Source organism: Moschus berezovskii, chromosome 16 (genome assembly GCF_049115385.1).
Source record: "Moschus berezovskii isolate FMDL1 chromosome 16, NW_MosBer_1.0, whole genome shotgun sequence".
Taxonomy (NCBI): Eukaryota; Metazoa; Chordata; class Mammalia; order Artiodactyla; family Moschidae; genus Moschus; species Moschus berezovskii.
Genome location: NC_142475.1, coordinates 53,593,653 through 53,618,132, shown reverse-complemented (window position 1 = coordinate 53,618,132; position 24,480 = coordinate 53,593,653). Strand labels below are relative to the sequence as shown.

General features: G+C 46.5%; 1 protein-coding gene across 28 annotated transcripts in view; it reads right to left on the bottom strand.

The window, feature by feature from the left end:
* PTK2 (protein tyrosine kinase 2) overlaps window positions 1-24,480 on the bottom strand; it is a 198,530-nt gene that overhangs the window by 134,499 nt on the left and 39,551 nt on the right. For 5 of the 28 annotated variants that reach the window (XM_055431787.2, XM_055431793.2, XM_055431789.2 and 2 more), the window contains one exon: window positions 16,840-16,981. The exons of 17 other annotated variants lie outside the window; for them this stretch is intronic. Coding sequence is in view for 5 of the 11 variants with exons in the window: in XM_055431775.2 (XP_055287750.1) it covers window positions 11,032-11,131 (100 nt within the window). In the remaining 6 variants the exon portion in view is untranslated. Of the gene's footprint in view, window positions 1-11,031; window positions 11,985-16,732; window positions 16,752-16,839; window positions 16,982-24,480 lie in introns of those variants that run through there. 6 more of the 28 variants (XM_055431794.2, XM_055431775.2, XM_055431778.2 and 3 more) reach the window with 6 other exon arrangements.

The following is a 24,480-nucleotide window of genomic DNA, read 5'->3' as shown; positions in this document are numbered from 1 at the left end:
ATTTCCTTCTCCAATGTGTGAAAGTGAAAAGTGAAAGTGAAGTCGCTCAGTCGTGTCCGACCCTTAGCGACCCCACGGACTGCAGCCTACCAGGCTCCTCCATCCATGGGATTTTCCAGGCAAGATTACTGGAGTGGCTTGCCATTGCCTTCTCCGGTCAGTGTGTTACAGTTTTGTATTTTTCAAACTCTCCCCTTTCCCAGTGCTCTTCTTCCAATGTGACTCTGACACTCCTTTCAAGAGGCATAGTCTACATTCCTTCCCCTCAAACTTGAATTGGCTTAAGACTAGGCTAAGATACAGCCTAGTTCAGTTCAGTTCAGTTCAGTCGCTCAGTCGTGTCCGACTCTTTGCGACCCCATGAATCACAGCACGCCAGGCCTCCCTGTCGATCACCAACTCCCGGAGTTCACTCAAACTCACCTCCATCGAGTCGGTGATGCCATCCAGCCATCTCATCCTCTGTTGTCCCTTTCTCCTCCGGCCCCCAATCCCTCCCAGCTTCAGAGTCTTTTCCAGTGAGTCAACTCTTCGCATGAGGTGGCCAAAGGATTGGGGTTTCAGCTTTAGCATCAGTCCTTCCAATGAACACCCAGGACTGATCTCCTTTAGAATGGACTGGTTGAATCTCCTTGCAGTCCAAGGGACTCTCAAGAGTCTTCTCCAACACCACAGTTCAAAAGCATCAATTCTTCGGTGATCAGCTTTCTTCACAGATACAGCCTAAGCTAGGTCATTAAAGGCAACAGCAAAAAAAAAAAGGAAAGAAGGAACCGAGGTTCCCATGGTGCCCTTGGGATGCTCACTCACGAAGCCCACCACCACACTAGACAGAAGTTCAAGCAACCCAAGATCAGAGCTCCAAGAACCACAGCTTCAGCTGAGCTTCCCACTGATGGGCGGCATCACCTCTGGAAAATTGAGACAGAGCCCCCTTGACAGACCCACGGCTCCCAGCTGTGCTGCAGCAGACACCACCACACAGCAGAGATGAGCCGGCCCTGCTGAGCCCTGCCCAGACCGCAGACCTGAACACAACAAAAACTCGTGTCATCCGAAGCCATTACGCGTCAGATGTCTTATTTCCAGCAACAGACAAGTGATAACAGTGTACGTTCAACTAACATACGCAGCAGTGATTCTTCCTTCACCTGGAAGTGTGGGACATAAAATGACAACCAGAGGCTGTGTGGACAATGCTTGCCTCCTTCTTTGCACTGTTAAATTAAAGATACAGAGTGAGCATCTTTTCAGTGCCTGGACAAATGTCACATGCCTTCCTAAGTTTGGGTCACTTTCCTTCTACATTTTACTCTTTGTAATTTCAATGTCATGAAACACCTGAGAGTTTCTCTAACGCAAACTTTTTGCCATGTCACTTCTTCACTTAATAAAGACACCTACCTTTACTAAGTTCTTTTGGCTGCAAATCCAGAACATCTGGCTCAAAAGCAAAGTCAGCATTCCTAGAGTTGGCTAATTTTTTCTGTAACTTCATGTATGTTCAATTAGAGTCCCACAGAGTTATTTCCACAGGGTAGTAAAAGTTTTTGCCATACTGTGTACTTAATTTATAAGATCCCTAATTAGTTAGAGACCTTAAAAGTAACTGAATATTGGAGACATAAAAAAAAAAATCCTAAGGAAATCAAGAATGGCAAAATATAACATATATGTTCTTTATAAAACCAAAATTAATAACCCAAATTAATGCTGATAAGACAGATGTATTTCAGATTGAAAATTAAGAGCATTCAGAGTATGATAACCTATTTGTTTATATTTTAACTGTGACCTGTCATGGTGATAGAAATCAACTCAGGTTTCCTTTCTGGGGACACTGACTGCAAGAGGCCAGAAGGGAGGCTGCGGGAAGCTGATAACCATCCAACACTGATTCAGAAGCGGGCAGAAAACCTGGGCCAGGCTATGTAGGATTTATGCACTTTACTGTATGGATGCTATAACTTCAACTACACATCTTTATTTACAAATATGAGAACAAAAAAGGTTTGTCAGAAGACTCTTGTCCAACAACTGACCAAAAGAAACATGCAGTGCCAAAGCACACTAGTTAAAACTACCCAAGCCACAGTTACAAATCCAGCACAGAAGCAATTCACAAGGACACATTTTATAAATGCCAACTGTTCTCGATTTCTGCATTTCTGCCTCTGCCACTCTCTTAATGGCACATGCATGTGCTATTCTGAAAAACAAGTAAAATGTGTGGTGTTTGCAAATATGAAAGTACTCATTTACCATATTTTATGAAAGGAGTTTTTAACTGTATTTATGATATATGGCCATACATATGCACAAGTACGCATACTCAAGACAGATGTCTTTAAGACTCTATTGAAAACTATGGGACATTATCGCCAAAAAATGCAAAGACACTAATAAGCACAAATTTTTACATGTGGCTGCAAAATTCATTTTTCCTTAAAACTGACCCATGAAACCTAGCTCTAAGATTAACAGTCTAGCTAGTACCAACATTTATTACAAATAATTAAAACTGCCACTTACTGAGTGGCTCTACATGCAAGGCATAAACACACAGTCTCATTTAATTTCATTTTCACCACAAGTGTTAGAGGCGCTCAGTCCTAGCTCCATTAGCAGGTAGAAAGTCTAAAATGAAAGTCACCATATTCCAGGAACACAAAGCTACTCAGTGGTTGGGTTGTGACTGTCTGAGACTGAAGCTCTGAAAAACTCTTTCAGTTCAGGTACACTGTAGGGGCCCATCAAGTCTGGCCTAACAACATTCTCTGCCCCTAAAATCCTAAAGCTCAGTGACACAGTCCACTGCTCTCAGCATGTACGGACACACACAGCTCTTCACCACTGCATCCCAACAACACTGGCAAGCACTGAATGTATACGATGGATCACAAATGAAAGGAAGAATGTTGCGTAAAGCAGGTCCCCAGCCTGCACAGGGACTATCAGGGAGAAAGCCTGTGAGTCACACATCCTGTCGCAGGCACACGTCTGCCACAACTTCTCTGGTGTCAACTGGCCATGGCAGAGTCACATGAGAGGAGGAGGGCCTTCTCCCCAACACTGCTGGTGGCAGTCAATTAGCAGCTACTGGGATGAAAAGAACAGACGGCAGTGTGGCTGGCTGGAACGCTGGACAGAAATGGGTGCCTGGGTGAACCTGGGCCACACAACACAACCCCCCGCAGGTCTCCTGGGAACAGCAATGCTGAGCCTGTCTCCCTGGAGCCAGGTGACTCCCAATTACTACTGAATACATTAAGCATGATAGACTTTCTCAAACTTCTTTGTCACTAACTGTAAATCTCACAGATGAAAGAAACATGGTTAAAATATTTTTCTGTATTATTTTATAATTAAATACTTAACAATATAAATTAAAGTAGAATTCATCAAAGCAGATGATCAAAATCAATGTAGAAAACCTACATTAAATTATTCCTCCAGCGCTTCTAAGTTTACGTCTAATACAGCATCAAAAAGTTTCGCCTGCTTAGGAAGAGATTCCCTCAAGAAGTCCTTCACACAGTAGGATCGCTCCTCTCACACAGCTGACTCGTCTCTTTCGCACAGCAGCCCTACACAGTGGCGCCCACCAGTCACCTCACTTACACGTGTGGTCACTAAGGCACCAAGGTTAGGCGACTGCCCCAGGTCACACAGCTGCGAGTGTGCACACTCACTTCCACAGCAGATCCCGGCCAGCCCAGGGGCGAGCCACAGAGCCTCAGCACAGCAAACAGAGGGTGTGCAAGCCCTGTACAAATGGACCCCATGCCAGCCAGTATCACCGTGTGATCCCTAGGCAAGTTCGGTCAGCTAGGTTACCTGCATCAAAACCACTGAACTACCTTAAATTTTATTTAGTATATCACGTACTTTCCACCTACTAACTCGACCTCCCCCGGCCCTATATGTAGTGCACTCTCCCAGGCAATCAGGAACCCCTGATGAGAGGTCCTCCTGAGAAAAGCACCACAGACAAGTGCACTGAGCACACAGTGCTGGGGAGAGGCCAGGGAAGGGAAGGTCCAGCTCAGACTTGGGACATGGTCGGGGTTCCTACACAAGGTGAGTTCCAAGCTGGGGTCCTGAGAGTGGGTATCAAAACCTAAACCGACCAAAGACAAGGTGGCTGGTGTGGTGAGAGCGCCCTGGAGAGCCAATACGAGGCCAGCGTGGCTTTAAATTCAATCAGCAGGGAAGTAGGACAAGGCCCGGTTGCAAAGGCAGGTTCAGAGCCTGGCCGGTGTTAGGATTTGCACCTGTTTGGTGCAAGTCTGTTCGGACCAATCTGAAGGCTTCTGTTATAACCCAGACAGGACTGACTATGGCCTGAGACCAAAGATTTGAAAGCTGTAAAAAAAATCCAAGAGGACAGGATTGATCAAAGTGCATTTGTAAGACTGAAGGAGCCAGTTAGCAGCCATTTTTCTGGCTTGGGCAGCTAAGTGGGAAAGTGATGGCATTCCACTGAGATAAGGGACACAAGAGGGGCAGACCTTTTGGTGGAGGGGGCTGGCAGGAAGGAGAAGATCAATTCCGCTTGGTATTTGCTACTGGGAACAACTCGGGTCCAAATGCCTGAGCTCAAGCCAGATGAAGGAGGCACTCGATGTCTCCGGTTACAGGAGGGAAGCAGGGAGCCGGGACTTCTGGACGTTTACTCTGGAAGCGGGATGAGGGTCAGGCCACCACAGCTGCTCTCAGGCTGAGAAAGGGGGGCCTGACACACATGACTTGGACATCTTGATGAGGGTTCTCTGAAGTCTTCTAAAACACAAACAGGATTTCCCAGCTGTACTCCTAAGGAGGAGAAGTAGACCTGCCTTGGGGAAAACACTCCCACTGGAGCGCTCTCTCCTGAGGAACGGGGCACTGGGCAAAATCAAAACAGCATGAGGCGAGCATTCCCCATTGAGAGCTTAGCTGCTGTTCACAAATGAAGAGTGACTGTCCTAACACGCAGAGACTGACCTCGACTGTTTGATTTGAAACATGCTGTTGTAAAGGCCACTCATGAGACAGAGGCCAGAGGCTCTGAGGTTTACTTCAAGAATTATTCATGCTGCATTTACCATGCCTGGACTGTTCTATGCACTTAAAAATGAAATTGTTTACTTCTCATAATAACCTTCTTTTCCCCACTTTCTGGATGTGGGAAGAGAAGCAATTTTCCCAAGCCCACAGGCCTCGTGAACAGGGCTCAGCCAGGCAGGGCAAGCTGCAGAGGCCAAGCCTTTGCTCAGCAAGCCCTGCTGCCCAGGGTGTGCTGAGTCTGCACCTTCTCTTGAAAACTCAGTCACTAGAGGGCCGCAGCACTGCCTGGCAACACAGCAACACACAGCTGAGTGGTCGTCCTCTCCTTCCATCCCGGTCACCCACACTGTCTCAGGTTCTGCTGAGAGCCAGCCGCAGGGGACTTCTGCTCCCGCCTGCTCTCACAGCCAGTTGCCTCGTCCACTTGTTCCTGCCGGGACCCTGTGGGCAAACGCAGGGGACACACCTCCCTGAGAGTAACGAATTCTGCACAAACATTTATGGAGCCAACTACTAGGATGGATTAAAAAAGCCATAACCCTAACGTGAAGAGTGTTCAGCCTAGTTAGGAGAGCTGCAGGCAGGCACACACACTCTGTCTGTCTCACATGTGAGGCTAATGACAACTGTAACAAGTACTATTTAAAAATTAACAGTAAACACTATTTTTAAAAATCAGTATCACTAACCATAAAGCCACTAGAAAGAACTCAGTAGTTTTTTACTTTTCAAAAACTCTGCACCACCCTTCTCATGGCTTCTGGCCACGCAGGCCCCTGCTGCTGCAGCCATACGGCCACCTGCTCAGGAGGCTCCTGACCTCCTGAGTGAGGAGGCCGAGAGCAGGACAGACCGATTCCCTCCTAGGTGTGCTTTTCACCACAGGGGAGCAGGGGAGCATGCGCTGGTGAGAGCAAAAGGGAAAGCGGGGGCGGGCAGTGGCAGGAAGCTCCCATTTCACACAGGGTGGTCAAGGGGGTACACTCATATCTTACTGTCAACCAGGAGAACTGACGGGGGTGGGGGTGGTGAGCGTTAAACGGATAAACCGGGGCACACATTTCCCCACCCTGCCGAGAAGGGTGTATCTAAGCAAAAACCCCATGTCCTGCTAAAGCTCTAGAGCCACGTGTGGAACCCCGGGAAGAACAAGCAGCCCCTTCCCCAAACACAATGAGGATGTGTGAAGGGTCTGAATCCTCACTGGCCGGCCCTGTGGGGGAGGGAACTGGTGTAGACAGGACTCTAAACAGGAGTGAAGAGGGTTCTCGGCGATGGAACGCACCCTGCTGCTCACCGTCCCCTCCCTCCCTACCCTCCCTGGGGCAGCAGAAACCTGTTACTGTCCGGTTCCTGGTTTACCATAAACTCACACACCAGACACACCTGCCCCCTGCGGGGGACACCAACAACCAGCATTTACACAGTGAAGTCCCTACGAAATGACGAAAGGGACCAGCACCAGGGAGACACTCAGGGAATCAGAGCCGGGGTGGCTGGGGCTTCACAGAGGGAACTGTGACCAGAGAGGTGTCACGGGAGGGGGACTCGCATCCACACCTGAGAAGGAGTTCAAGGAACTGGCGGATGGCGCCCGAGGCAGACGGGCAGAGGGGCAGAGGCAGACGAGGTGTGCCTCCCATGGGGTTGGGTAAGGAGAGAATGGCGCCCGGGGAGGGGGCGACAAGGCCCGAGGCCTGGCCGCGGAGCCCCGGTCTTCAGAGGTGGGCAGAGAATTAGCAAGGAGAGCCCTCAGAGAAGCGGGGTGCAGAGCAAGGCTTCCCTCCTCACCCTCTTCAGTGGCCTTGTGCAACTCAAACTACCATCAGTGGCGAAGCCCAGGTTCTCCAGAACACAACCACCTCATCCTCAGGGCCTCTGCGTGCGGATCCCCACAGCACAGAGGACCCTCCCCACCCTCTTGGCCCGAATCAAAGATGCCCCAGACTCTACCAATTCAGGTTTCTTTTTCACTCAGCAAACAACTCCTGAGTGCTGTTAATATGTCCCACGATGGAGGATCAAAAAATAATGAGATCCGAGCCTGGCTACAAGAATCAAGTAACAGGAGACAAGCAACTCAGCAGAGTGTGTGAGTCACCAGCTACACCGGTGAGGGCAGGGCCCAGCCCCGGGGCCCACGAGAGATGGGGCCACACGCGGAGCAGAGGACTGAAGGCTTCAAGGGTGCAGAAGGAAAGTTCCAGCAGGAGCAGCAACAGCGCAAGAGGCTGACAAGGCGAGCCCAGCAGGATCCTCTCAGAAAGCTAAGTGCGCACAGAGCTGAGAGGCTGGGGCCTGCAGGAGCTGGGGAGGGGGAGAGAGGACGGAGCAGAGGCGGACAGGGCCCCATGCAGGCACAGGGTGGACGGGACCCACTCAGACCAGCATGCACTGGGGGCCACGACACAGAGGCACTGCTCCCTGTGCTGGCCACTCAGAAACTCAGCTGTCCTCTGGAAAGCATCTGATTTCTTTGACTGTAAACATGCAGGTATCCAGATAGTCATCCTGTAACTATAAAATGGTTTATACACTGATATAAAAATATACTTTAACCTGTCTCCCCCACAAGTCAATTAGCTCCTCAAGCTGTGAGACCACATGGCTGTGGTTGCACAGGCATGGCAGAGGACCAGGAGGTAACTCCCAGCGCAGCCGTCAGACCCAGGGAGCCGACCCAGACCCATCTGCTGAGAGCCAGAATGCAGCACGCGCGCTGCTGCACGCGGGAGCACAGAGACTAGCACTGCTCTTGCTGAGCAACTCGTAAGGCGAGGGGACTAGCCAAATCTACACAGCGTTTGCTCATCCATTAGGTAATACTTATTTATGCCAATTACTTGTCAAGCAGGAAGAAACTTGACACAACCCCTGACTTTGTTAAGTTTACCATCCAGCAAAGAAGAGACCAAACAAGTGTAATACACTATGATCAATAACAGTAAACACAAGACAGAAGCAAAGACTCAGGAGGGGACATCAGACAGAAGCTGGTTGAGCAGAGACCTAAGAGTACTCTTGCCTAGAAAATCCCATGGACGGAGAAGCCTGGTAGGCTGCAGTCCATGGGGTCGCTACGAGTCAGACATGACTGAGCGACTTCACTTTCGCTTTTCACTTTCACACACTGGAGAGGGAAATGGCAACCCACTCCAGAGTTCTTACCTGGAGAATCCCAGGGACGGGGGAGCCTGGTGGGCTGCCGTCTATGGGGTCACACAGAGTTGGACACGACTGAAGTGACTCAGCAGCAGCAGCAACAAGGGTAGGCTGGAGCTGGCTGGGTAGAGGAGGGAGAGAAGAGGCAACGGGAGGTCCAGGAGGCCTGAGAGGAAAGACTCTGGGTGTTCTGGGCACTGAACAGTCAACAGGGACGAGAGGCCAACGGCCCAGAGCTGGAGACAGGGTAGAGCCAGACGAGGCGCCCTGCAGGGCAGGTGAAGGGGTTGCAGCTTCACCTCATTCTAGAGAGAAGCCACCGGGCAGTTTTAATAACACCAGATTTATGTTTCTACAAAATCCCTCCAGCAGGTATGTGAAGGATGAACATGTGAGGACACAGGAAGACAAACAGGAAGCAACTCCCACGGCCCAGAGCAGGAGAAGGTGAGGAACTGTTAGGACAAAAAAAATGGATCCCTTACACATGGAGGTTGGAGAAGGAAATGGCAGCCCACTCCAGTGTTCTTGCCTGGAGAATCCCAGGGACGGCAGGGCCTGGTCGGCTGCCGTCTATGGGGTCGCACCGAGTCGGACACGACTGAAGCGACTTAGCAGCAGCAGCATACATGGAGGAAGGCAGCAGAGAGGCACCCTGGGTCTGTGGCATGATCAACTGAGTGGACGGAGCTTTGACATGTTTATCAGACAGAGCATTTGGGGAGGAACTGATTTCAGCGGCAACAAATAAGTTCCTCTCTAGCTGGTATCAGATGCTTATGAAAAACATGTAGATATCAAGAGACAGCTGACTCCTGGACTCTGAGACATAGAAGAGAAGACGGGCTATACCCAGAGATGGACAGATGGACGGATGGATGTTTAAAATACTGATACAGAAAAAAACATGATTTTAACCAAAGGATCCAGAATCACACAAAGGAACTATTAATAGTATATTCAATTTCAATCTATCACTGAAAGACCGGGGGTGGGGGTGTGGGGGATCAACATCACATTTGTTCCTGACTACCAAATCTGACACCTCTCAATACTTCCCAGTCTTTCAAAAGGACAAAACAAACAATGCACACATTGACATAATCAAAGAACTTTCCAAGGAGGACTTTCTGCACTTAGTAGCCTTGCAGCCAATTACACAGCACTGTAAACATTTACACTTACTTCAACAGTCTGAATTTAAACTGTCTTCAAGCCTAGGAAATTATGACATAGTTGAACACAATTTATAACAACGTCTTCTTAAATATGTTAAAACATGTTAAAATACACTCTTCCTTGGGTGCAATCTAAGGCGGGGAACATTAAATTCATCAATACAATAATGTTATTATAGAAAAGACTCCAGACTGTTTTAAGGATAAAGGTTTCAGTTCAAAGTACACAAACACAGGTCCTATTACTTTCGGCCTGTTCTAGTAAGGATTTTACACATCTTACATCGGGCCATGGCTGTTCTATGAAGTTAATGTGACCGATTAGAGCCAGTGTGAGCTTCAGGACATCCAACTACAGACCAAGCTTTGGATACACAGTCTCTGGGTTTGAGGTCTGTCTCTATCTAAAAGTAGTGATTTTACACTTGAAATAACCAATTCAGCCAATTCCTGGATAGGAACACTGCTGTCTGTATCACACAGCAAGAAGTAATCGGGATGAACACCTAAGGGTGAGAGAGTAAGCAGAGAAGGCAGAGGGGCCTGTCCTGAGACCGTGCCTTTGCACTGACACCCATGGGGCCCTGGACTCGGTCCCAGGAGTGGACAGGGCAAAAGCCCCAACCCCACCCCCCACCCCCTGGCGCTGTTAGAACCTGCTCTGCAAGGATCTACCTGAGAAGACACCTGATCCAGCCATACAGGCAGCGGACCTGACCTCAACACCCTCTCTACCTTTTCCTTCTGTATATAGGTGAGCTCTTTTCTCCCACCCACAGCCCACCTCTATCAGAATGATATACCAATAAAAACGCCTCTATTTACTTACTCTGCAGTCAGCAAACATAATGGAGAAACAACTGGCTGCAACTGATTGCTTTGGGACAAGCAAAAATACTACAATCTCTTCCAAAGTTCATACTTCTAGTTAGATATTTAGATTTTTGTTTCAATAATAAAATATTCACTACTAAAGTAAATCAGCCTACCCATTTTGGTCTTATTCATATGTGAATTATATGCATTCTTGACTTCTAAATGTGTTCCTCAAACACGTGTTACAATGAAATGCTACATTTTGTGTTTTTATTTTTATATAACTGAAGCCTCTAACCACATTACAGGGGAAAGCTATTTATTCACAGCCCTGCCAATCCTTAGACAAGCCCACCTTGCAATAACAAGGAGTTTCCAAATAAATATACAATCTTTACAGTGAGTAAAGGAAACCAATTTTTGAAATAGGAAAATCTGTTATTCCTTTTCCTATAGTCCTGTTTAAACTCAAAATTAGTCTCTTTATCCTTTAAAAACTCCCACATGGCAGAATGAATAATGACATCTTGATTAAAACTCAAAATAAAACATGAAACTTTAAGAGACATAGGACAGACTACAGAAAAAAAATATTATACTCACTTAAATGCATTTTCATAAAAACAACTTTATTTACTATTTGAAATGCTCTCTAAATGGTTTTATGCAATAGTTGCACACCCACACCAAATAATTTCCATCTTTCCTTAAATTTAACTGTAAATCTATTTGAAATAAGTCCAGACAAACTCTTACCCACCTTTTTAGTGCAAAAGCATGAATCTAAATAACACTTAAACTGAACAGATTTTTAAGTTATTTATACCTTTAGCCCAACACACTGGAAAGGGACTACAGCCGCTCTTCTCCATACAGACAGCACCTGCGGGTTCCAGGGCCCCTTGGCCCGCCACTTCCAACAACATAAACTCAGTCCTAGAAAGACCACGCCAGGAATCCGCGCACCAAGTCCCCGGTCATCACTCCCACTGGACTTGCTTCGATCCACATTTAAGACTAAGTTTCCCCTCTGCGCTCCTTTTTTCAGAGCTTGAAGCAAAATTTGGGAGGTGTTCCTTCTGTAATATTTTCCAGCAGCTTGAAGAATGCCTCTCAGTTACAGAATCTTCTCAAGCTTCCGCAATCTGAAACACAGACCATCCTGGCCGGATTAAGCTCCTGAACAGAAAGAAACCAGCAAGTAACGTAACCCCAAGGATCTCTGTTCCTAGATTCATTCAGGGAAGGAGGGCGAGAGGGCGGGGAGGAGGGGACAGAGGGAGGAGGGACAGAGGGAGGAGCCCCGGGCAGCCGGGAGCCAGCGCCTTATTAATATGCTAATCTCACCCTTCTGTTCAATTCATCTGGCTGACTTCTGTTTACAGAACTGACAGGCGATTCTAAAACTGGGTAAGCTGCAAATCAAGTCTGACCCAGATCAGGTCTGTAGGTGCCCGTGCAAACCATTTTTGTTTTCAAAGTCGTGCTTCTGGCATTTTACCAGCCTAATTCTCATCTTACAGTTAAAAATAATTACTTTAATGAAATAAGAATAATTTTGAAAATAAAATCCTGATCAACACTAAAAACAAGTCTGTAAAAACGATGTCCACATGAACCCAAATATATCTGAGGTTAAGGTATTTCTTCAGATTGATACTTGAAAAGCAAGTTTGTAAATTTATAAAAACTATCTAGAAAACACATAAAAACAGGAATGTGAGGTTGCCAGATACTTTCAAAATTAGTTTAATGGAATATTGAGGGATCCCAGATGCATTTCTTTTTTTAGCTTTAAAATATAATAATAAACTCATACTGAACAAGTTAGGAGAGAAAAACACTAATATTCTGTAAGAGCTGCTGCTGCTGCTAAGTCACTTCAGTCGTGTCCGACTCTGTGTGACCCCACAGACGGAAGCCCACCAGGCTCCCCCGTCCCTGGGATTCTCCAGGCAAGAACACTGGAGTGGGTTGCCATTTCTTTCTCCAATGTGTGAAAAGTGAAAGTGAAGTCGCTCAGTCGAGTCCGACCCTTAGCGACCCCACGGACTGCAGCCTACCAGGCTCCTCCATCCATGGGATTTTCTAGGCAAGAGTATTGGAGTGGCTTGCCATTGCCTTCTCCTCTGTAAGAGCAACTTCCTTTAAAAATGTAAAGCTACTTACTTTCTTCATTCAAACTGAGAGATAATCAAGGTCATCTAAAAAATTCAGCTATTTGAACACATTCCACACTTAGTATCTGCGCAGTGAGATAATATTATCTTAGCAGGAAGATAATAAGTAACTAGGCTCCTAGAGCCTTGCCTGAGCACAGTTTAGCCCTCCTAATACATGGGTAATTTTGTTAGTAGAAAATCAAACATGCTAATAAAAAGACAAGTACTCTACTTAACTGTGAACAGGATCTTAAGACTTCATTAATTTCTGGGGGGTGGGGGGTGGGGACTGAACAAAGGCTGTGTCCAGAGATGCCTCAGGGCCCGGTGTTCTGCTTCAACAGATCGAGATGCTGCTCTGTCTGCAGGCTTTACCTTTGGGCTCCTAACTGCAGGCCTAACTCAAGTGACTGCCCCTACGCCACAGTGAAAACTATCATTTACCACAGAAAACTCTGCACTCAGGCAACAGTGAGAAGAAAGGGGGCTCCAGAAAACACAGGCAAGCTAGCCAGAAAGAGGGCAGAAGAAAGAGGCGGACAGACCTGGTGTTTGTCCTGAAAACCAGCCCAGCCTGCCCCGCTACTGAGGTGAGCCGAGGACAGAAAGGCCCACTGCCTTCACGAGTGCATCGAGGCACATCCCAGGTATCTGGGCGTCCGGTTCAGCCCCACAAGCAGGGCTCAGGGCTTAATCTGAACCATCAACCAACAGACTACAAATGACCCAAGCAAACTGGGACTCTCTCTTGGAACCTAAGATTCTCAAAAATATAAAAAACAACTCAAAGCTACCTTTCCTTGTCACCAACTGTATTCCACACAGCAGATACTGATTACATCTAATTTTCACATCAAAGCAAAAACAGTGCCACCACCGCTTCAAAAGATGAGTAAAAACAGGGCCTTTCAACCAGGCAGAGGCACAGTCACTAAACCCACCCGCTGTCCGGGAACAGGGTCTCCACCCACAGCCCAGAAGGCGTGGCGGCAGCTGTCCAGAGCAGTGGGTGGGCCAGAGCGCATGCAGGGCAGTGCAGGCGGACACAGTGCCCAGGGAGAGCGGGCGTGAGGGAGGAGCCTAGAGTCCAGATGAGGTAACCAGCGGGCGGCAGCTTTCCTTCCCTCCAACCAAGCTAACGGATACTTTATTTCAGTATCCGAATGTCACCTTCTGATGTGCAAGGTCGAAAAGCTGGAAAGATACAGAGAAGCAGAACTTTTCCAGGACAGGAGGACCAGAGGTGGCCTAAGCGGCAGCTACAAGAAAGTTCAGCACCTCTGGTGGTGGTGGGTCAGTTGCTAAGTCGTGTCCAACTCTGCAACCCCATGGACTTGTAGCCTGCCAGGCTCCTCTCTCCATGGGATTCTCCAGGCAAGAATACTGGAGTGGGTTGCCATTTCTTCCCCCAGGGGATGTTCCAAAGCCAGGAATTGAACCAGGGTCTCCTGTCTTGCAGGCAGATTCTTTACCAACTGAGCTACAAGGGAAGCGCTCAGCACCACTGAGGCTGCTGAAAAGAAAAAGCCACGGGTGTGAGAGCAGAGAAGGATGCAGGTGCTCTGGGAACAGCAGGGCAGCACCTGCGAGTCAGCCCTGTGCCAGCTGCTCTCACAGGAAACGACTGACTTCAATCCTGAACACAAACCCAACAAAGCACTTCCTCCCCCATGTCTACAGAAGAGGATTCTGAGGTTCCAGGTGGACCTGACTCAGGCCAAAGAGCTGAAAAAGGACGAGTCCTAGCCACGTTAGTGATATCTCTACTCCTGTTTTCTTTTTGCTAAACATTAAAACAACTCCTGCTTTTAAACTCCCAATCCAGTGACATCTTAAAAAGGTCAGGAAAGGCCTACAGTTCACGGCAACAGAAGTGAAAAAAGTAAGCAATTCCTTTAAGCTCTGACTTATGAAATTCTACATGTTAATACAGAAAGTTCTTTGATATTTAAAACAACTTCTTCGTAGTATCTGTCTAGCTAAGAACAACTAATTAAGGTGTAAGACCACTTAACAAGTAAACTCTTAATTAAAATTTACAAGAAAGATTACTATTTGCTCAGGCCCCAAGCCTTAGTCACCCTGACTCCTGTCTCTGTCTCTGAGGATCAAAGCAATCCATCAGCAAAACCCATTATCCTTGCCTTGAAACTATACCGGGGCCAGGACCTCTCCCTGACCACTGCCCTATGTCTGCTGCCGTCCTGTACACGGGTCAAAGCCACAGGCCAACCCCACTCCCCCATCTCCAATCCGGCTGCCCCATACTCCACTCTCAACCCAGCAGCTGCAACTGACCCTTCCTTTGAAAACAATCAAGCACACCATTTCACTACTTTGCTGCTGCTGCTGCTGCTGCTGCTAAGTCACTTCAGTCGTGTCCGACTCTGTGCGACCCCACAGATGGCAACCCACCAGGCTCCCCCGTCCCTGGGATTCTCCAGGCAAGAAGACTAGAGTGGGTTGCCATTTCCTTCTCCAATGTGTGAAAGTGAAAAGTGAAAGTGAAGTCGCTCAGTCACGTCCGACTCATAGTGATCCCATGGACTGCAGCCTACCAGGCTCCTCCATCCATGGGATTTTCTAGGCAAGAGTACTGGTTTGCTAAAACTCAGCAAAAGTTCTCCAGCTCCCCAAGCAGGTGACCTACACACTGAGCATGGTCTGCAAGGCCCTCAAGGCTCCCCTCCCATCCACACCTAGGGTCCTCACCAAGCCCACCCCCGGGGTCTTCTCAGCTCCAACCACACTGACCTCCTCTGCCTTGCGCCACACCAGGCATGCACAACCTCAGGGCCTTTACACAGCCTGTCCCTCTAGGTGGGACACTCCTGTCTCAGATAACCCCAAGGCTCAAATGTTACTCATTCCACTCACCTCGAGTAGAAGTCCACAGCCATACCCTAATCCCAGTTCCATCTGCCCCAAAGCACACGCACCTCCTACAACCCCCCGTGACTTATTCCTGCCCTTCGTCCCCTGCCCAGCTGCCCCACCACAACGCGCTCTCCAGAGCAGGAAGGACACCACTGAGTCTGTACACTGTCCCCAGGGCCTCACTGCCAATACGGTCAGTACAATGTATAGGCCACACTCCACACCTCCTTCTCGCCCCGTAGGTAAGGAGGAGATGGCAGAGGAGCAGTCTAGGTTCGAGGTGGCAGAGTCCGACACTAAGTTCCGTGACAGGATGGCCAGCCTTGGTCCTGGGCACTGCTTCTCCTCCAAGATCCAGCAAAGGGGTTTGAAAAACATCCACAGAATTCATACGTGCATCATACTTGTTGAAAACCTTGCTTTTCCTCCCAATAAGAATGGAAAAAGAAAAACTGATATGAATTCTAGGAAAATCATACGGAAATGCCCTTCCCCATCTGACATAAAAAATAAACCACACAACTGAAGTATTCTGATACTCCGAACAGAAATTCCACTGCAGATGTTAACAGAACCAAATGATACTAGTGTGTAAGATTAGATAAAACTACTGGAGGGCTAGCAAAGAACGCTATGAACAAAGTTAGTGAGCAGAAGAACCCTTCACATACTGTGTAGGTCTGCCCACTCTAGCTTCCCTACAGAACCTGGCCTGAAATAAGAAAGTCACCAGGGGGGACTTCCCTGATGGCCCAGTGGTTAAGACTCCACTCTTTCAAAGCGGGGCGAGTTGGGGTGCGGTGGGGGGGTGTTGTTGTCCGATCCTGGTCAGGGAACCAATATTCCACATGTCCCATGGTGCAGCCAAAAAGACCTTTTTTTTTTTATTTTAATTTTAAGAAATAAACAATCTTCAAAATAACAAAGAAAAGAAAGTCACTAGGAAAGAACTATTAAGAAACAAACTGCTTACAAACGTCACAACAGCAGCTCACAAAGGTGCAACCCTGACGTTCAAGTTCTCATATATTTCTCAGTTTCCATAGTTTGCCTTAAGTTAGACCAAAACTCCTCGGCAGTACTTCTTAGAAGAGTAAAGCACTGGTAAATGGTTTTAAGTCAACCAACAAGAAGAATTTGTGAAAACATATAATGTAATTCACATCATACACAATTCAAAATTTGTCTTCTCTTGCCTTTCTTTATGCCTCATTAATCAAAAGTTACAGAATTAAATAAAATCAACACTTTTACAACATGGTACCTGCAACAGCAACTGATAGGTACAATATACCCAACTTCTGTCAGTTGGGTGCCTGTTTCAAGCTTACTTCCACTCAGACTCAGAGAATTATCTGTTCAATGTCACTGTGACTCACTGTCTCCATCATAAACACAGAAAAAAATTTTCGGAAAGTTTTAATATCAATAAAAATTATGACTTGGTAAGAACTAAAGAAACTTCGTCTTAACAATGAACATAATTACCTTCTGAAGACAAACAGACAATAGGTCTCAAAACACAACATACTCCAAAAGGTGATGGTACTGGTGTTACTTGTTTTCCCAGCCAAGTTTCATGACAATTACCATACCTCCCTTCCGTTACTCTGGAGGAGCTCTGGGGAAGTTGAGGAAGGCACTGAATTTTGCAACTGGAAGATGCAAAGGAGCCCCAGTTCTACCCATGGGACAAAGAAAGAGTCATTTCACCATCCTGAACCTCAGTCTGTTCACCTGAAAAACAAGGACAACCACTATCACTTATTGAACCATGAAAATGTCAATCACAAAACAGCAGAACAGTCACATTAATAGCAATGAAAATATGATAATAATGATGCCAAGTTAATGCCTACTATGCACCAAGCCCAGTTCCAAGTACTTTTAAAATGCTGACTTAGTTATTAAAAAGCACTCCCATGAGGCAGACTCTATCGCCTCCACTGCACAGATGAAGAACTGGAGCACAGAGAGACAACTTGTTCCAGGTCACAGAGCTTCTAGGAGCAGAGCTGGAACTCAAACTCGGCCAGCGAGGCCCACAGTCTGTGCTCCTTACCAACCTGCTCAGTGTGCATGCATGCTCAGCTGCTCAGTCATGTCCAACTCTTTGTGATCTCGTGGACTGTAGTCCACCAGGCTCCTCTGTCCATGGAATTTTCCAGGCAAGAATACTGGAATGGGTTGTCATTTCCTTCTCCAGGGGACCTTCCTGACCCAGGGATTGAACCCGCTTCTCTGGCGTCTCCTATACTGGCAGGTGGATTCATGACCACTGTGCTGTCTAGGAAGCACAACTGGCTAAGTGCCTTACACCTATTTTCTCAATTAACACAACCAATGATGTAGATGATGTTAAAATCCACAAGTGACACGTGAACACACTGAGAAGCAGAGAAATGCAGCAGCATACCTAACATCAAGCCAGCTGGGTGGAGCTGGCATAGCACCAGTACTCGGATACCAGTCAGACCACACCCTTCCACCACCACCCCAGTGATGTTGCCTGCAGAGGCTGCAAGCTTTCCAGAGGGGCAGGAGGCAGGCCCCAGCTGGCCTCCAGGGGAAGACTACTGGGTCAAGGTGAAGACCAAAGGGACACAGAGGAAGAGAAGAAACGTGCCTGAGGGCAGAGCACAGGACGGACAGGCCACTCTCTCCCGACACAGCACCCCACGGCAGTCCCTGCCGCCAGCAGTCCTGCCCCGAACACACGCAGACAAGATGCTGAGCCTGCAGCTGGCACCTGAGAGATGCACCAAACCACAAGGAGACACGCATCCACCCTAACAGATGAAGCCACACTCAAGAGATGAGACAGAGGGAAAATGTCTTCCAAAAAGGCAGAAAGCCCTGAACCTATTATTAATCTATATAATTCTGAACTAGAGGGTTCCCAGAGACACTAGTTCATAGCCATTTCTTATTTATTTTGCCACATAAAAGATCAGCACTAAATTCCAGGTTAAGAATCAGTTGAGAGTTTATGAGGGAAAAAAAGGACCCTGAAATGTGTGAGAAGATGCTGCTATAGTTTTTCAAAATACAACGGGCAGCAGAGGTACAGTAACACAGGGTGAGAGAAGACATTCACCGAACCAAAATTTTCAACCTAAATATATTTAACATGTTATGAAGTAGAGGGCGGTTTTTGTGTATATTGACCAAAAAGACACAAATACTCAAAGGCAATCAAGTAGTTAATTAATATGTTGAAACTGTTCAACTTTGAAACTTTTACTGAACAGGCATAAACATATCCAACTTACCTCATCATTTCATCACCATATATTTTTTACCCTATAAATCCAATTTATCCACAGTTTGACCATGCACCTTATTTAGCAAACAGCAAAGCACTAGCTCCCCGAATTAGGTAACTGAAGCGGAGAGAGCCCAAGAGAATCTCCGGTGTCTGGTTAAAAACCAGGCCGTGCAGCTGCAGGTTGAGAGCAGACGGCTATAGCTAAAAGGGGCACTAGGGCCAGGGGGACCCCTGGTGATAAATGAGCCTCTTCTACAACCTACATTCCTCAGCTATAAAGAGGGACACATCAACCACCTACATTTTAAATTATCCCTCACAGTGGCCTGGAAAAAGAAGGCGTTTCTAGTGTAACCCAACGGAGGCACCCAGCACTGGAGGAAGGATCCAGTCCTTCCTCCAGTCATACTCCGAGTAAGAGGCACCAATGAGGCTTCTCTCTGTCCAAACACAGCTGCACAGTGGCTGGCTTCCTTCGTCCATCTCCCTCCTCCATGCCTCTGGCCTTGTCACACTGGGTCAGTAGATGCTATTCCAACTCAGCCAGAAGCATAGAGAGTCACTTTTTCAATTCTACCTAAAAGTTTTATCATTAAAAAGTTATTAAACTCAGCCATAAAAAAAGAAAGAAACAAAGCCGTTTGCAGCAACATGGATGAAACTAGAGATTACCGTACTAAGTGAAGTCAGAAAGAGAAAGACAAATACCATATGATATCACTTATATGTGGAATCTAACATATGGCACAAATGATCATAAAGAAAAGACTCACAGAGAACAGACTTGTGGTTTCCAGGGAGGAACGGGAGAAGGGGAGGAACTGCTGGGAGTCTGGGGTTGGTACATGCAAACTGCTACATTTAGAATGGATAAACAAGGTCCTACTGTACAGCACACAGAACTATCTTCAATATCCTCTGTAAACCGTAATGGAAGAGAATGCTAAAAACAGAATGTACCTATGTGTATAACTGAGTCACTTCCCCATACAGCAGAGATTGGCACATTATCAATCAACCATACTTCAATTTTTTTTAAAGTTACTAAAACCAACACCACCCTTATCAGGATGATTATTACTGTTTTTTAAAAAAATCTGAAAATAACAAGAGTTGGCAGAGATGGGGACAGAAACTCTTGCATACCATTGGTGGGAACGTAAATGCTAAAACTGCTACAGAAAAGAGAAGACGTTCTTCAAAGGAGTCAAAACTAGAACCACCACAGAATCGAGCAGTTCCGTTTGGGGAATCCTACATCCAAAAGAACTGAAGGCACGGTCTTGAAGAGATCCGCACACCTCTGTTCACAGCAAGTATCCACAATAGTCAAGAAGCAGGAAGCAGCCCAAGTGTCCATCGATGGCTGAATGCAGGCATGCAGTGCGCATTACAGTGGAGCACTACTCAGCCTTTGAGGGGAAGGGAACCCTGTGGCCTGGGACATAAGCACAGGCACTGTGCGTGCACTATGTGACCCCACTCATTCGAGGCATCTACAGTGGTCACACTCACAGGACAGAAAGGAGAGCAGGGACTACCAGGAGGCAAGGGGTGGGGGTGCAGAGCTTCAGATGTGCAAGGGAAGCCTAGAGACCGTTTCACAACGGTGTTCACACTAACACCACTGACCCACACACTGAGAAACAGCTAAGATGGCAAATTTTATGTTCAGTGTTTTTTGCCTATCCCAATAAAAACTTAAAATGTTAAAACCACTTTAAAAGAACGCATCTCACATTTTACAACGAATATGCAAATATGACACAATTATGTCTATCTGTATGGACAAGGGGGAAAGCCTGGAGACATCAGAACGAGCCTGAAGTGCAAGAGGAAGGAAAAACACAACAACCTATCCTGGACTAGGCGAGATACTGGCCCAGCACTGCTGACACTGGTCCGGCACTGAACAAATGGCTTTATGTGGCTTACAAAAATTAACCCCTGAATAAAATCTGAGATCATTACTAGTATCACCATTTTCAAGAAAAAGGAAACAGGCTTAGTACAGGACATAGGATCCGATGAGACTTTGTAAAAGTCAAGGCCACATATGACTCCAAAGCCAAGACAGTCACCTTTCCATCTCCTTAAGCCTGAAAGCCCCAAGCTGTCCATTCAGTTTGTTTGAAATACTCCTTGAATTCTGACCTTGTCACACAGTAGATATGTGACCTGGGGCACTTTTTATCTTTTTAAACTTCTGACTTGCTTTTTTCATCAGTTAAATGAACTTCAAAATGACATCTACCATTCACAGCTGTTAGGAAAATTAAATATCATAACATAAAGGGCTTTGACATCCTCAGGGTATTACTTTGCATCTTCTGGGCTGGCACAGTGACTTAATAAGCACCAGGAATCCAAGAATACCTAGGACAGAGCCTGGGTCTCCAGAAAGCTGAGCGCTCACAGAGGACAAACACACAAGTCCCCATAACCACGCTCCCGGCAGACTGGTCGAGGAAATCCCCAGTAAACCTCCTGTACTGTTTGAGGCTTAAACGATTCAGAGGTTTATCTGAAACACTGAAAAAACTGGGAACTGCCTCCATGCTGACAAGAAGTTCAGTTCAGTTCAGTTCAGTTGCTCAGTCGTGTCCGACTCTCCGCAACCCCATGAATCACAGCACGCCAGGCCTCCCTGTCCATCACCAACTCCCGGAGTTCACTCAAACTCATGTCCACAGAGTCAGTGATGCCATCCAGCCATTCTCGGTCGTCCCCTTCTCCTCCCGCCCCCAACCTTTCCCAGCATCAGAGTCTTTTCCAGTGAGTCAACTCGTCGCATGAGGTGGCCAAAGTATTGCAGTTTCAGCTTTAGCATCAGTCCTTCCAATGAACACCCAGGATTGATCTCCTTTAGAATGGACTGGTTGGATCTCCTTGCAGTACAAGGGACTCTCAAGAGTCTTCTCCAGCACCACAGTTCAAAAGCATCGATTCTTCGGCGATCAGCTTTCTTCACAGTCCAACTCTCACATCCATACATGACACAGGAAAAACCACAGCCTTGACCAGACGGACCTTGGTTGGCAAAGTAATGTCTCTGCTTTTTAATATACTATCAAGGTTGGTCATAACTTTCCTTCCAAGGAGTAAGTGTCTTTTAATTTCATGGCTGCAATCAGCATCTGCAGTGATTTTGGAGCCCAAAAAAATAAAGTCTGACACTGTTTCCACTGTTTTTCCATCTATTTCCCATGAAGTGATGGGACCAGATGCCATGATCTTTGTTTTCTGAATGTTGAGCTTCAAGCCAACCTTTTCACTCTCCTCTTTCACTTTCATCAAGAGGCTTTTGAGTTCCTCTTCACTTTCTGCCATAAGGGTGGTGTCATCTGCATATCTGAGGTTATTGATATTTCTCCCAGTAATCCTGATTCCAGCTTGTGCTTCTTCCAGCCCAGTGTTCCTCATGATGTACTCTGCATATAAGTTAAATAAGCAAGGTGACAATATACAGCCCTGACGTACTCCTTTTCCTATTTGGAACCAGTCTGTTGTTCCATGTACAGTTCTGACTGTTGCTTCCTGATCTGCATACAGGTTTCTCAAGAGGCAGGTCAGGTGGTCTGGTATTCCCATCTCTTTAAGAATTTTCCACAGTTGATTGTGATCCACACAGTCAAAGGCTTTGGCATAGTCAATGAAGCAGAAATAGATGTTTTTCTGAAACTCTCTTGCTTTCTCCATGATCCAGCGGATGTTGGCAATTTGATCTCTGGTGCCTCTGCCTTTTCTAAAACCTGCTTGAACATCTGGGAGTTCACGGTTCACATATTGCTGAAGCCTGGCTTGGAGAATTTTGAGCATGACTTTACTAGCGTGGGAGATGAGTGCAATTGTGCGGTAGTTTGAGCATTCTTTGGCATTCCCTTTCTTTGGGATTGGAATGAAGACTGACCTTTTCCAGTCCTGTGGCCATTGCTGAGTTTTCCAAATTTGCTGGCATATTGAGTGCAGCACTTTCACAGCATCATCTTTCAAGATTTGAAATAGCTCAACTGGAATTCCATCACCTCCACTAGCTTTGTTCGTCGTGATGCTCTCTAAGGCCCACTTGACTTCACATTCCAAGATGTCTGGCTCTAGGTCAGTGATCACGTTATCGTGACTATCTTGGTCGTGAAGATCTTTTTTGTACAGTTCTTCTGTGTATTCTTGCCACCTCTTCTTAATATCTTCTGCTTCTATTAGGTCCATACCATTTCTGTCCTTTATCGAGCCCATCTTTGCATGAAATGTTCCCTTGGAATCTCTAATTTTCTTGAAGAGATCTCTTGTTTTTCCTATTCTGTTGTTTTCCTCTATTTCTTTGCATTGATCGCTGAGGAAGGCTTTCTTATCTCTCCTTGCTATTCTTTGGAACTCTGCATTCAGATGCTTATATCTTTCCTTTTCTCCTTTGCTTTTCGCTTCTCTTCTTTTCACAGCTATTTGTAAGGCCTCCTCAGACAGGCATTTTTCTTTTTTGCATTTCTTTTCCATGGGGATGGTCTTAGTCCCTGTCTCCTGTACAATGTCACAAACCTCCGTCCAGAATTCATCAGGCAATCTATCAGATCTAGTCCCTTAAATCTATTTCTCACTTCCACTGTATAATCATAAGGGATTTGGTTTAGGTCATATCTGAATGGTCTAGTGGTTTTCCCTACTTTCTTCAATTTAAGTCTGAATATGGCAATAAGGCGGAGAAGGAAATGGCAAACCACTCCAGTACTCTTGCCTGGAAAATCCCATGGATGGAGGAGCCTGGTAGGCTGCAGTCTGTGGGGTCGCTAAGGGCCAGACACGATTGAACAACTTCACTTTCACTTTTCACTTTCATACATTGGAGAAGGAAATGGCAACCCACTCCAGTGTTCTTGCCTGGAGAATCCCAGGGACAGGGGAGCCTGATGGGCTTCTGTCTATGGGGTCACACAGAGTCGGACACGACTGAAGTGACTTAGCAGCAGCAGCATGGCAATAAGGAGTTCATGATCTGAGCCACAGTCAGCTCCTGGTCTTGTTTTTGCTAACTGTATACAGCTTCTCCATCTTTGGCTGCAAAGAATATAATCAATCTGATTTCGGTGTTGACCATCTGGTGATGTCCATGTTTAAAGTCTTCTCTTGTGCTGTTGGAAGAGGGTGTTTGCTATGACCAGTGCGTTCTCTTGGCAAAACTCTATTAGCCTTTGCCCTGCTTCATTCCGTGCTCCAAGGCCAAATTTGCCTGTTACTCCAGGTGTTTCTTGACTTCCTACTTTTGCATTCCAGTCCCCTATAATGAAAAGGACATCTTTTTGGGGTGTCAGTTCTAAAAGGTCTTGTAGGTCTTCATAGAACCGTTCAACTTCGGTTTCTTCAACGTTACTGGTTGGGGCATAGGCCTGGATTACTGTAATATTGAATGGTTTGCCTTGGAAACGAACAGAAATCATTCTGTCGTTTTTAAGATTGCATCCAAGTACTGCATTTTGGACTCTTTTGTTGACCATGATGGCTACTCCATTTCTTCTAAGGGATTCCTGCCCACAGTAGTAGATATAATGGTCATCTGAGTTAAATTCACCCATTCCAGTCCATTTTAATTCACTGATTCCTAGAATGTCTACGTTCACTCTTGCCATCTCCTGTTTGACCACTTCCAATTTGCCTTGATTCATGGACCTAACATTCCAGGTTCCTATGCAATATTGCTCTTTACAGCACCGGACCTTGCTTCTATCACCGGTCACATCCACAACTGGGTATTGGTTTTGCTTTTGCTCCATCCCTTTATTCCTTCTAGAGTTATTTCTCCACTGATCTCCAGTAGCATACTGGGCACCTACCGACCTGGAGAATTCCTTATTCAGTATCGTATCATTTTGCCCTTTGATACTGTTCATGGGGTTCTCAAGGCAAGTATACTGAAGTGGTTTGCCATTCCCTTCTCCAGTGGACCACATTCGGCTGTGGTCCATGTGATCAGATC